The following is a 14490-nucleotide window of genomic DNA, read 5'->3' on the forward strand; positions in this document are numbered from 1 at the left end:
GCAAGACCTGTGCTCCAGGACAGTGAGTTTGAGAAGCACAGGGTGCGGGCCAGGGATGATTGGTAACTCTTAGAGTGATACTATAGTCCTTGATTTAAATTACGTACAATTCATTTGAAGGCAGCTGATAATAGCAAAATAAGTAACCTGTACAAACCACTAAGTATGTTTCTAAAATTTCCCTAAGTTGTTATGAGGCCAATAGTCTGTTTTGTATAGTCACTTGACTTATCTTGCCTCAGGATGGCAGAATCACATTTTAATGGTGACACTGCTGAATGGAATGTATGGGATATAAATACTTTTTATTGTTGTTTAAAATCTTGGTCTGGAGTCTGAGATCTCATGAGATGGTTTTCTGACTTAAAGGCTCTCTGCTGGCCGTGGCACATTCACAGCAGGGCCCCCTTTTTAAAATTGCTTCTTTATTAGGAGTGAAGGTCTCTTGCTGTCTTACTGCTCTAAAAACACCCCTCATCCATTCACATTTTATAAGTTATGGGATGGAATTAATTACATAGAGCACTGGATGAGATTTAGTGAAATTATAGGGTTACTTACTACAGTTGCTTCCTTCGCTTGTTTACTTATTCATTTCAGTCCTTTATTGATTCATTTGTTCCCCCAAAGTGTCACTCAAGTCATTGTTGTAATGGGTGAGAGGAGTTGTTGCAATAAAGATGACTAAGACGTGGACCCCCAGAACCTTACATTCTAATTGGAAATGAGATCAGTAACACTAATAGCTAATATCTATTAATAGCCACTATTCCAGTTACCTTGGTAGGAGACTTACTATGGTATATTTTTTAGTACAACAATCCTATGAGGTGGCTTCTGGTTTTAGCCCCATTTTAGATGATGAAACAGTGGGACAGAGAGATTAAGTATCTTTTTCAAGACCACCCAACCTGTAGGCAATAGTGTTTGTGCTCATCACCACTGAACTAAGCATGTACTACATACTGAAGCATTCCAGGGAGCCCAGGGGGATGCTGAGTGGGCTGGGAGGACAGGGAAGAGATCCTAGAGGTGGGGACACTTGACCCAAACAGTGAAGGATCACTTGATCTTAGCCAAAAGGCTGAGAGGCAATGAACAGTGAAGTATCAGAATGCTAGCCTGACTTGGAGAAGGTGAGGAGGGAATGATGTCTAAGCAGGAGACTAGCATGAGCAAGTGTATAGAGCTGGGAAGTCATGGCATGTTTCAAGAAGAGTAGGAGGGTGGAACCAGAGCCAAGAGGATGGTCATGAGAGTGGTGGGAACCATGCTGTTCGTCCATACCCTCCACAAACAACTCTTGGCCATGCCCTGGGGAGAATCATACCAGGAAGAGCTTGCACAGGTCCTGGAAGCTGGTCTGGAGGCATTTAGGCAGAGGTATGTGAGTATGGTCTATGAGGGGAGCTCAAGCCCTGGCAGAGCCTGTCCCCTTATTTCTCCAACTGCATGCCCTGGTGTAGCTGGTGGAGGGCCAGAATGGGATGCTCTAAGTGTGATGTCCAGGGCAGGGCAGGAAGCTATTTTTTCTTCTTAGTAATAATTAACGTGGAGCTGATAGTTTAAAAGGATGCTTATAAGGGTCAATGCTCTTCTTCCTAAGGAGATGCTCTTGGTCTCTGGTGGACTTGTTGGGTGAAGGAAAACTTACATGGCCTGTCCAATGTCACTGCAATGGTGAGTGAGAGAGCCCATGTTTGAGCCCATTCTTCTTTATTGGGTGGACCTTTGGGACTAACACAATATGATTTTGAATATTCTGCATAAGCTCCTTGCTATATTGAAGAGGTGTAAACAAAATAAATCTTACCCAAGGTAAACTAAATTATCTGCACTAATTAGTGATGGCCCCACATTTCATCAGTGTAACATAGCCAAGCTTTAACTTCATCCTCTTTCCAGCCTTCCCAGACAGTCCATTTTTGGGGGAGGGTGATCAACGGGATCAAGTGGTAACCCCACTGACATTCTAAACTCAAGCTTTAATACCACTTACATGATTCTGATATTCCTCCGTTTCATTTTTTATTGTATCCTCTCAAATACAAAGGAGAGAAAGTGTTTAAAGAATTGTACTCAGACTTTCTTAGAGGATGGCAAAGAGTGTGTAACCTGTACACATATGTGTGTTGGGTGCAGATGTGCCTAGATGTACAACTGTGGTGTGTTGTTGTGTGCATGCACACGTGTGGAGTGATTTCTATATGCTAGGCTCTGCTCTGAGACTGATGAGTATATACTCTTGTACTCCTTGTCACAAGTCTGGTGGGAGGTACAATTCTCCTTTTATGACAGAGAAAATGTAATTCAGAGAGCTGAAGGTAAATGGCAGAGCTGGGACTTGAGCCCAGGTGTTCTGATGTCCAAGCTCTCTTGACTACCCACAGGGAGTACATATCTACTTCTTTAATAATAAAACATGACAATCCTAAAACCTATTGAAGCATATCCACACATTCGAGACCCAACTATAAAAATAAACTTCAAAGTAGATGAAAAGGAGCTCTGCAAACACAGAAACTGGTTAGTTATTACATGGTTCAATGTCTACTATGGCTTTGAGCTCATAGTGGCAGTGAGTCCTTCAAAGATGCTGATGACAATAAGAACAGGAAGTGATACAGAGGTAGAGGCCTTGGTCTGGGAGTCAAAGACTGGGGTTCTAGCCTCAGTTCACCCACTAATGAAAACATAATACAGCTGTATGGTAGTTTCTAGAACATTGTCTCAGGAATGTTCACAACATAGTGAGTGGACATCGCTGTGCCCATTTCATACATGGAGAAACTAAGGCCAGGGGTATGCGGTCACTTTGCCAAGGTCATTCAGCTGGTAGATACCAATACTGAGACTCGGATCCAGGTCCTTCACCTCTAAATACCACCACACAAGCTGTGTTTGCCTCAGTTTTCACACAAATATTTTTCCTCTCGGTAAGTCCCCTCTCTTAAAACTTGGAGTCCAGGAAACACGACCGGTGTTTATTCACCTTCCCCAGTCTTGTTTGGCACCACTAGCAAGCAATATTTCATGAATGAGGAAACAGGCATATACATTAGAGGTCAAACGCCTGTCATCACAGCAGACCTTTGTTTTCCCAGCTATGGTGGTTTCCTTCTCCCACGCTCTGACTACTTACTACCCAGTTATCAGTCCACGGCAGTATCTCAACGTGTTATAATGGTCATTACAAAGGAAACAATTGTTGAATGATTCAGTGATTAAAGAAACATGTATTGGGTATCTCGCATCCTGCTAGATGGGGGTATGGTGGGTAGAAGACTGAATAAGACACATTTCTTGCCCTTTGAGGAGCTTACGGCATTGACTAGCCACTACTTGGAAAGAACGTGGTAGAACTGAACAGACTTACTTGGGTTGGCCTGGTGCGATGGTAGTGCAGTTAGCATTCCTGTGACAGGGGTTGTTAGACTCACAGACATTGATTATGCTGCACCCCACTCCAGGGACATAATTGTGGTAATGTTCTTTACACTCACAGTGAGACTTCAGAAGATAGGGAGAGAAAAACAAAGGGTTCTTGTTAGTCACAGAAGCTGACATCCTTCTTTAGTCTATCTGTATTCTGCCATAAGAACTAACTTGGGGTAGGTCCATGGTGCGGACTTCAATTAAAAATTTGTCAAAGTATTTGGAATTGGGAGTCACGTCTATGTATTTCACCCATTGGGAAATGACACTTTGTGGTAAAGTTTACCTTTTTAGATTTCTTGTTTCCTAACCCTGGGCCTTTCTAGATCCATAATTTCTGGCTTTAGAATACCTGCAGTGAGTAGAGATGAGGCTCAGATGAGAGATATGATGCTCAGATGCTCCAAAAGAGTGGTTTTCAACTGGGAGTCTCAACCTGACATTGGGCAATGTCTCCAGAAATTTCTGATTCTCACAACAGGAGACAGGGGGCAGGGTCACCAGAGGCCAAGGATGCTGCTAACCATCCTACAATGCATGGACAACCCTCACAACAAAGGATTATCCAGTCCAAAATGCTGGTGATGTCAACGTTGAGGAACCCTACTCTGGAATAGTGGGAATAATGAATGCCCTGCTGCTGTGTGAATAATGGGGATTTCTAAGACTTGAAAATCTGCTTTGGGCCCCATTTTTGAGAGATAAAGTTTATATTTAATCTCACTCCCAAGGTTCTGGGACCTCGCTCAGAGTATAATGTGGCTTTTCCCATAAGGGTTCTCATTTTGAGGATGGAGGCTCAGCTTCTTGAATTTCTTTCCAAACCTTCCTCAGACACTGAGAGCAGAAATGGCATGTAATATACGTTTTCCCCTGAAGGTGAGATTGGGTCATTTCTCTACAGAGAACTCCTGGAGCATTGCCATGGGGCGATTGGATTGCTGGGGACATGTGACTGGTTGGGCCAGGCCCTGTAGCCTTTCCTTTTTCCAGAGCAGCAATATCCTGCTGTACAGAGATACTTCCTCCACTGAGCTTGATGCGCAGTTATGGACTCAGTGGGCACTCACTAAATAGTTGGTGGAAGAATGAGGTATTGGTGAAAGGGCTCTTTCAACTGGATTCTTCAGCAAAGATCTCTAGACCTGGCTATTTTTCACCAGTCAAGGCCATGATGTGATTTAGAGGGACAGGGTCTCATCCCAGAATAGCCTCACTGCTCCCTACTACCTGTCAGGGCTGCCTGACATTTTATCAGGGCTCATCTCTTTGGGACAGAATATTTTTGGTTCTAGGAGTCCTCTCTCACCTTGAAAGGATATGAAAAAGAATAGAGGATTGTAAGTGGAAGTCGATGACATATTCACCCAATATGTGGTTAATAGTTAATTTGTTAATCTGATTTGAGTTGTGTATATATTTTGTCAATTGCCATTGAGGAGCAGGACACAAGAGAATGTAGGACAGTTAGTTTTCCCTGGGGGGAAGGGGGCTAGGAAAGTGTGAGTTCAGAGGATGGACTGGGGAGGGGACACATTGAGGTTATCCCTGTGCCCAGGGAGGTCTAAAGGGAGAGGAACCTCAAGCTGAGCATCGAAAGGGAAAAGTTGGAGAACCTTGCAGCCAAGTCATACCCATGGCACGGTTTTAGCTTTGGTGGGCTGTCCTGCTTCTAGACACCCTAGTCCCATGCCTCATGTTCTCACCTGTCCGGGCCCATCATATATGCACACTGTAGACTCTGTAGGGCAATTTCCATAGCGAGTCTGGCAGGGATCTACTGGTAAGCACACTTGGCCATCCCCGTGGTAGCCTTCTTGGCATGTGCAACTGTGCCGATTTGGTCCCAGGTACGTGCAATGAGCATGAGGATGGCAGATTGCTTGTAAACATGGATTGATGGCTTGAAAGGGAATGACAGGGTATGAGCTCATCAAAGTTGCACAGGCACTTGGATAGTTTTAAGAGAGAGAGTAAGATACAGTTCATCTTACCACACCTGATGCCCCTCACCTGTTGAACAGATTTATATATGGCTGTCAGAGATTATAACTATAAATATTATGTTGATAGATATAAATCCACACATATGTGTGGATTTAAATATAAAATAGCATGAAAGAAAATACTAATGCTTGTGGTATTTATAATAGGTACTGGCCTTGTCTAAGCATTTGCCATGTGTTAACTCAGTTAATCCTTACAGCTATTCTGTAAGGTAGGAGCCGTTATTATCCCCATTTGATAGATAGGAAAATGGGGGCACAAGCAAGTTAAAAACCTTGACCAAGGTCTTATATTTAGTAATAAGCTGATCTGGGATTTGAATGCTGGCAATCTACCTCCAGAGTTCACCTCAATATACAACACAATCTCTCACAAAGCAAATGAGCCTGGAACAGAAGGAAAATATACAAGCCAGTGCTCATCATACCACGTGCCCTCTTTAATTCAACAATGAATCACTGAACATTATATCAAAAACTAGTGATGTGCTATTCGTTGGCTAATGCAATCTAAGTTAAAAAAAAAAGAAAGGAGAGGAAAGGAGAGAAAGACAGACTGTATTTTGTCCTAACATCAGTAGAGTTGATAAAAAATTGTTTAAAAATCTATTTATGTGCTTTGCTAATGGAGAGATTGCCATTTATTGAAAAGCTATCATGGATGAGCATGTGCTCAGTGCTTGTTATATATTTCATTCAACTTAACACAGAGAAAAATAGAAGTGCCATTGTGTTAATTTTAGAGAGGTTGTGAGCGTGTTTTTTTTTTTCCCTGTTGAGTAACTTAAACATCTCAATTAATGAGCTAGCAGGATCTAAATTCAACTCACGCTCGCAGTAGTGGCCGTCGCCTCGGTAATTGGGAAGGCATTTGCATTCCAGTTTTGTTTCATCTTGGCTGGAAGGTGAGCATCTCGAATTTTCAGGGCAGAGCAAGGCTGCACATTCAGGAACGGCTGCAAAGGAAGATTGTTGAGATACCCACATTAGTAGAATAACTGATTCCAAAAAATTCAACCAATGCTGTGTTCTTTGTGATTAAAAAAATAATTAAAAAAGACTCACTGTGACAATTTGAAAAACACAGAATCTATAAAGTAAAAATGAACTGTTTTCTGATTCTCATTCTTCCATTTCACTCCCAAAGTAAACAATATCAACAGCCAATCTTCTACATTCATGTACAAATTTATTTAGGCGATTTTTTTAAACCAAAATGGAATCCTGTGATGATATTTAGCAACTTGATTTTTAATTTAACAATATATTATGGAGCTTTTTTAAAAGATCCACTTTAATCTCTTATAACTGCATAGTACTTCATTATCTGGGGGGCACAGATTGTTGTCAAATACAAGAAAACTGACATGTTATCCAATGTGCGAAGCTAAGAAGTTAGGCTAATACAGTTCCACAGATGCTGGTTGAAGATATGAGACTCCTGGGTCAGAGGTGAAGGACAATTTATTACTCACATCAAGAGCAGTAGCCAGAGTGGTGGCATTTTTGCACCAGTTCTTCCAAGCCCCAAGTACCCTGGGACAATGCAGAGAAGGGCTGCACTGGATTGCATTATAGGGGAGGAGCCCCAATTTTAGGGAACCTAAGTTGTTTTTTTTTTTTTTTTTTTAAAAATAATAGGCAATATATTATTTAGGGCCCAGGCAAGAGAGAATACCACACAGTTATTTAAACAGGGAATGTTTTCATGTAAAGAATTATCAGCAGAAAATTCAAGAGAGTTAAAAAGAGTTCTAAGAATGAAGCAATAGTGGATATATACAAAGTAACCACTCCACCAGGGTTGAAATAAGCACCCAAGGTAGAGCCTTCCTCTCTCCAGGACTGAGACCCAGATGTCACTGAACAAGGGCAGGCCTTGGTCACTAAGTGGTAGAGAAAGCGCTGAGGTGCCATGGTGGTGAGACTTGCCGGAAATCTTCCCTTTCGGGCTCCAGGGAAGGTCATCCACATAAAGGAGCCAAGCCTCAGGGTTCATTTGGTGCCTGGGGAAGCTGCTTGCCTCTGAGTGCTGCCAGAATCAGAAGCTGAGAAGCTACTCCCTCGGAAAGGCAACATACTTCCGCATGTGGCTGCGGCCAGGGTGGCTTCAGGGGCCAGCCATGCGGGAGAGAAGGGACGTGGCTGGCTCTCCAGATGGTCAGGCTTGCAGGGCCCTTGCCACGCATGGCCCTGAAGAGAAGGCATACCAAAGAGCAAGCGCACCTCTGGGTGGTGCGGCACAGGCCTGTGCTGTCCGGGGCTCCTGGCCCTGCCACTGCCACTGCCACCTGACTCAAGGACTAGTCAAGGTACGTAGTAGATAAACACTGGAGGAAGCAGAGTCCTGCAGGGACCTAGCACTGGAGAAACTGGAGGGCTGACCAGTGGAGAAAACCGAAGTTCTGTGGGGGCCCTCGTGAGTGAGCGGTAGCAGAAGCAGGAAGAGAAAATCCTTCCTTCCTCAGTGGCCCTCCAGCACCCTCTATGCATAATTTTTTACCTCTTGGGCTGGCGAATGAGATATATTTACAAATTCCCCTCCATTTTCACAAAGCAGACAAAAAGGATTAATTTTGAGCTGAAAGGTAATCCATTGATACCTTGAACAGGCAGTAGGCATGCCTACACTTTGTTCCCAAGGGGAGACCCTACATCTTCCAAGGCTGATTGCAATACAAACATCCCAGAAAAGATGTTGGAACAAAGAGCAATCAGTGTGCTGCCCTCAAGAGGTATACAAATAAGAGATACTCAAGGAGGATTGTCCCCAACAGTGGCCAGTTGAACCAACCATTTGTAGAGAATATCCCCCCACAACTCTTTCCATAAAGTCGAAGCATTGCCAGAAAGTGGCTGCCCTTTCAAGGATTACATTCCAAACCGTCTTTGCATCTAGGTGGGGTCACATGACTACATTTCATTGATGGGATATTGAGAGGAGGCTGGATGTGTCATTCTGGATTTCATTAGCAGGAGCTTCTCCACTCTCTCTTCTTCCTTCCATGGCTCAAAACAGAACAGTCTGAGCTGCTATGGAATGGCAGAGGCACAAAATAGAAAGATCTGGATCCCTAATTACCATGTGGTGGGAAGCTGGTATCAGCCACAGACACCCACACAGGACTATACATGAGTAAGAATTATACCTCTGTTATGTTAAGCTGGAGGTTCCCCAAATTCTCGGGTCATGGTGTTTAGTGTCTTAATGTTTTCATGGTGTCCTAGTTTAAAAGAAGTATCTACCAGGTCCGTTTATTAAGTTGTTAGAACCGAAGAATTCAGTAAGTGTCTCATGAGACCTCAGTAACCATTTGAAAAAGTAATGTGGTTAGTGTAAAGAGAAATATTTTTATTTCATTCTTAAATAACCACATTTACTAATAAGTGGAACGTGTAGCTTTTTGGGCACGGCCCAACTTCTCCAACCTTGGAATCAGATTGGAGACTACCACCCTCATTCCATTCTGAAGTATTTTTACATGATCCTTGCTTTTTATCTTAGCAAGCCCTGAAAACACAGTTTTGTAAAGATGGTATCATTAGAAGGGATCTAGTGCTACCTAATGTTGAAATTGTGAACTAACTCAAGCTAGCAACTCACGCTAACTCAAGCTAGATGCATCGCTGTCTCCCTCAAAAGTTTAAAATATCCCATAACAGTCCTGTGAGTTTGATGTGGTAGCTTGGGATGTCTTGGTACAATGGTGTTAAGCCATTGGATTTTTGTATTTGCTTCTTGCAGCAGCTAGCATTATCCTAACTAGAGTTGGAGGTACCACAGTTCATGTAATGATTTCCAGCGGATAGACATTCAAGTTGTTCTAGCTTGTGTTGTTCTTACAAACAATACTGCATGGATTTCTTTTTACATTTATTTTTACCTACTAGTGCCCACCTCTCTTTTTCTCCAGGTAAATTCCTTGAATTGGGGCTATGGCAACAAACTGTAAGTATACTTCAAAAAATTTAATAGATAAATTTCCCTCATAGGTTGTAGCACTTCATCTCCCCATTGACTGTACTGCAACTTTTCTCCAACCCACAGGTAAATATTATCTGTCTTTGCAATCTCTGTAACATAGTGAGCAAAAACAAACCCCAAACCAAACCAAAAACAAACCTCCAAACCTCCTAAAATATCACTTTGTCATGATTTTAAATTCATCTGTGATTCATTGGGATTTCTGCATGGGTCAAGCACCTTTTCTATGCCTGTTGCCTAGTTTTTATTTCTCTTCCTGAGAAGTAGCAGCTCTTTGGAAAATTTTAAAATTGGGTTCCTATTATTATGATAACTTCCCTGCCATGTGGGTTGCAAGTATTTCATGCCAGTCTATTGTTTCTCTCTCAGCAGAATTATTTTGTCATTAGGAGGCAAATCTGCCTGTGTTCTCCACTGGGGTGGTTTCTGGGCTGGGTTTACTGTCTTATTAAAAAGGTCTTTGCTCATGAGTCCCCTGGGCAATGATGGGAGTGGCCAGGAAAGAAGGCTGACTGAGGTCTCCAGAAGGGCTTATTCTATCCCCCTGAGTCTCATTTGGCTGTTGATTTGAATCACTCACTTGCAGTTTGTCTCCTCCACAGGACGAAGGCTGTGTTTTATTCATCCTCCTTACTGTGCATAACCCCATAGTGACTTTCTATGAAATGAGTTTGAATTTGTTGCATTTGAATCTTGTCCAGTCCCTTCATTTTACAGATCAGAAGAGTAAAATCCAGAGGATAAGTGAGGCTAGTGTCACAGGAAGAACGTCCAGTTTTAAAAAAAAAAAAAAAAAATTTAATTTTTTCAGTGTTTCATTGTTTATGACAGTTTCTTAATGGCTGGCTCCAAATTCACCCTTCATTACCCGCTCTTTGATAATGGACTGGATTCTATTTCTCCTTTACAGTGATACACGAAGCTTGGTTGGTAGGGGGATTCCAGGGGACACTGCAGGAAAAAGGGGCTCCTCTCCTTGCTTCCTTTGTCAGGGTTCTGTTTCTGCTGTGTGTGCTTGCCTCTGCCATATAGTCTGTCAGTGGTGTGGGTGTGTGAGGACACTGCTTCAGCCATCATTCAGAGTGCATGGTCTATTGGTCACCTTGCATCCTCAGCCGGGACCCCGTGGCCACCTTCCCACAGCCCTTTCCACACACAGACGTTGCACACTCTGAGTTTGGCCCACCCAGCACTCCGGCTTCCTCTGTGTGTTTGCTCACCAGCATTGGCTCATCTGTGTCCTGGAGCCTTTTTGCCTGCCCACCAGGTGAGTGTGGTTCCACGCTGGCTTGGGCAAACCAGCAAAATTCTCCTCTACCCAGTGGCCTGCCAACATACCTTCTCCAACAAGGTTTGAACTCAGCCTAGGGGATAACCACCCCTTTCCAAATTTCCTCTGTTACACTCTAGCAGCCCTAGAATTCACTTGGTGCTTTTATAGCCACTCTCCTGTCATAGCTTACTAATTCTTTCTATTAAGCTTTCCTTTTTCAATCACTCTGCGGTCCCTATCTCATGCTTGGACCCTATGGGAGAGAGCATTTAAAGAATTTCGAATGATTTGGGTCCCAGTCTTCTATTTGGTAGTTTCGTGACCTATGGTGACTCACTTAGACCTAGTGAAGCTTCATTTCCTGTGCATGTGTTCTGTACTTGAGACATGAACTTGAGAACATGGCTGTCCCCCTTACTGCACAGCTGACTTGTTGCCATGGCCTCAGCTGGTTTTCCAGCTTTCTTTATTCAGTCCTTCACACTGCTGCCAGCTGAAGTCATAGCTATGTCAGTACATCGCTCCCAAATCTCCCGTAACTTCCTCCTCTCTACCGTCTCTACCCTTCCCTCTCCTCCCCTTCCGTCCGCTTCCCTCCCCTCTCCTTCCTTCCCCTCCTCTCCTCTCCTTTTCCTCCCTTTTTAATTTTTGGTTTTCTCCCAGGAACACATTCAGTGGTGCCTCAGCCACGCAGAGCCCCGGCATGTGAGCACAGAGTTGAAATGCGTCCATCTGTGCCTATCCGGTCTGGCAGGGCATTCAGGAAGCCGGCAGGACTTACGCTTGTCGCAGTTGGGGCCGGTGTACGCAGAGTAGCATTCACAGCTTCCGTCACCCTCTCTCCCACTGTTGCACACTCCGTGCACACAGCTGCACACTGCAGACAGATAATGGGGATATTTTTTTCATTACCTGATAGAGATTTCCAGAGATTCTGGAGGAGTAATGCTTTGGGAGAGTTTTCATTGAGAATCTGTATAAGGACACGGGGAGAGTCAAGGGCATGAAGTCACAGAGACCCTGGTTTGGATCTTGGCTTTATTTTCCTTCTATTAGCTCCAATTTATTTATGTATAACATAAGGATAGTGATACCTGCTCCTGGGATTTCTATAGCTGGATGAGATAAGGTAGTGGTGTGTTGGAGTGCATTGGAGGGCTTTTCTCTACTTTTAAACTAGTTACTTCATCATTGGATGTCTCAAGAAGGGAATTCACGTAATGTTTTTTATACACTGGTCACGTTTTATAGAGAAAAGCGACCACTGACTCAATCACTGTTGGTGGTGGGGATCTACTGTCTGTTGGGCTAAATCCTACTTCCTGAATGATGGGGACCTTCAAGTACAAAAGATAAATTTGAAAAGGCAGAGAATAACTATGCCTTATCTTTTAGCTTGAAATAGATAGCTTTTTAGCCCACTGAGAGGTCATTTCAAAAATGACAAGTGAAAGGTATTTGAAATAAGTGGTCAATTCTTTAGCATTCAGTCTGCAGCTCACTTGTAGGAAGATTTATAATCTGGCTGGGTCACCAGCACCATTGGCACAGCCCTTTGTGCAATATACTGTATTGGTTTCCTTCTCCTGCTGTAACAAATTGTGTAATGACTTAATGGTGATGTAAAACAATACAGATTTATTATCTTAGTTTACTTACCTTAATTTTCCTTTGTCATATAACCTAACATGTTTTACAAGTTCCAGGGCTGAGGGTATGGCCTTCTTTTCAGGGACATTCTTTTGCCCACCACATATGTTCAGTGCATGTCAGCCAATTTAATATTAACTCAAGTGAAACATAATTAAGATTTGTTGCTTAAAAACCTAACCAAATATTGGCAAAGCAAGGATTAAGGAAGTATCCCAAACTTTTAGTAAGACATTACATCTTTTGAAATCTTTGTTATGTGTCCCACTTTGATCCCCCGATCTTTGTATCTATCAGAACTGCTCTCCTTCAGGTGCTTGCCATGCTTTGCCTGGACTGCTGCAGTAGCATTTTATCTGGACTTGGTGTCCAAGTTCTCACTTCTCTGTTCCATCCATTTCGTGTGACCAATAATGGCAGGTGATCTTCCCCCAAATACCTCAGTGACCACGAATTGCTGACCAAATAAAATCTAAATCCCTCTCCTTGGCAAACAAGGTTCCATCCAATGTGATTCCAACTTTTTTTACTTTTCATTTTCCATGGCTTCATTTAAAACATCTTAGGTTCTAAGCACAAAGGAGGACTCATTAGTTTACCTTCCTTCCTTCCAAACACACATTGAATATCTCTCATGCTCAGGGTGCTGTGCTTGGGGTTAATGACCTAAAGAGAAGCAGGACGAAGTCCGTGCTCTCTATGTCTAATGGCAGAAGGCAGCCCATCACAATGCAGTGTGATGAATGCCAGGACGTGATAGATCAATGGTGATGGGAGCTGGTCAGGAATAGCTGGGTGGGGCTGGCCTGGGAGAGACATGCCTCCTGCACTGCACACTTCTGTGACTTTGCCTCCCCTGTGCTCCCTTCTGCACACGAATGGACATCCATGAGTGACTCTGCTACTTCTGTCATGACTGCTGACCCTGGCTGCTGACTGTTTGACCACTGGTGGTAGTAGACTCTCAGGCATAGACAAAATGGGTCATTACAGTAGGTTGTGATAGGGGGCGAGGTACAAAGAAGGTGCTGCTGGAGCCCAGAGGAGCAGCTTCTGTGCTGGAACCTCCGAGCTGGCAGCACAGAGGTGGGGGTTTGGGTGGCCTCGAAAGGTGAGCAGCAGAGCTGCTCGTGGTGGCCAGAAGAGGTAGCTGCTGGGTTATTTTTCCAGTTGCCCACTGTCATTGTTTATTTCTCTATCCAGACATGATGCTGCAGTGGCCTAGTTTTTGTCTTATTCCAGCATGGATACAGCGAGTCATCGATGGTGATGCCCTGTGAAATTGTCTGCTCTGCGGGGCAGCACCACTGCCTAGCTGGGAGCAGCGAGCCTGGCTGCTGGCCAACAGCAGGCAGGGCTGTATTTTTTCTTTCTCCATCTATAGAGTTTTCTCCTCTATTAGACCGGAATCCCTTGGGAGGCCTCCCTCCTCCCTGTATTTCCCTACAACATCTCTTCTGTTGCTTTATCACAACACCCCCAACAGCACAAGTACATTATCAATCAAGGCAGCATCCTACAGGGCCAGGATTAAGGTGAGAAGGGGGAAGCAGGATACAGGGAGAGTTGCGGGGAGGCAGGGCAGAGCGCGGACAGAATGAGGTGAGGTGGCTCCAGTGCAGAGTTGGATCCTGCCTTTCTTTGAAATTTGGATGTTTTGCTCAAGAATTTAAAAATATGATTGTCATGGGTTGAATTGGGTACCTCAGAAGGATCCATTGAAGTGCTAACCCTCTGTCTCTCAGAGTCACCTTATTTGGAAACAGGGGCCCTGCAGATGTGATTGGTTACGTTGAGGTCCTATGGGGGCCTTCACCCAATATGACTGGTCATTCTAAGAAGAGGAGAGGTCACAGACACAAGGACAAGTCAGCCATGCACAGGTGGCAGTGGTGCCCCTCAAGCCCCAGGACACCTGCCCGACCAGAAGCTTCGAGGGATGGAACCACCCTCTCCCAGAGCACTCAGAAAGAGCACGGCCCTACTGACATACTGCTTTTAGATTCCTAGTGTCCAGAACAGAGATCCTAAATTCTTGTTTTTGAAGCCACCCCTGTGTGGCCCTTTGTTATAGGGGTCTTGACCGAGAATTGAAATGTCTTATCTTGATTACCGAGTTTTTGATGCCTCCTTAAATTTGT

At 43.9% G+C, this 14490-nt stretch overlaps 1 protein-coding gene across 3 annotated transcripts in view; it reads right to left on the bottom strand.

Moving 5' to 3' along the window:
* Positions 1 to 14490, bottom strand: part of STAB2 (stabilin 2) — a 165472-nt gene that overhangs the window by 113260 nt on the left and 37722 nt on the right. For all 3 annotated transcript variants that reach the window (XR_014313870.1, XR_014313871.1, XM_082739101.1), the window contains exons 6-9: positions 11481 to 11576; positions 6272 to 6397; positions 5142 to 5338; positions 3377 to 3510 (exon numbers count right to left, since the gene is read on the bottom strand). Coding sequence is in view for 1 of the 3 variants with exons in the window: in XM_082739101.1 (XP_082595227.1) it covers positions 3377 to 3510; positions 5142 to 5338; positions 6272 to 6397; positions 11481 to 11576 (553 nt within the window). In the remaining 2 variants the exon portion in view is untranslated. The remainder of the gene's footprint in view (positions 1 to 3376; positions 3511 to 5141; positions 5339 to 6271; positions 6398 to 11480; positions 11577 to 14490) is intronic.

This window comes from Mustela nivalis, assembly GCF_964662115.1.
Source record: "Mustela nivalis genome assembly, chromosome: 7".
Classification (NCBI taxonomy): Eukaryota; Metazoa; Chordata; class Mammalia; order Carnivora; family Mustelidae; genus Mustela; species Mustela nivalis.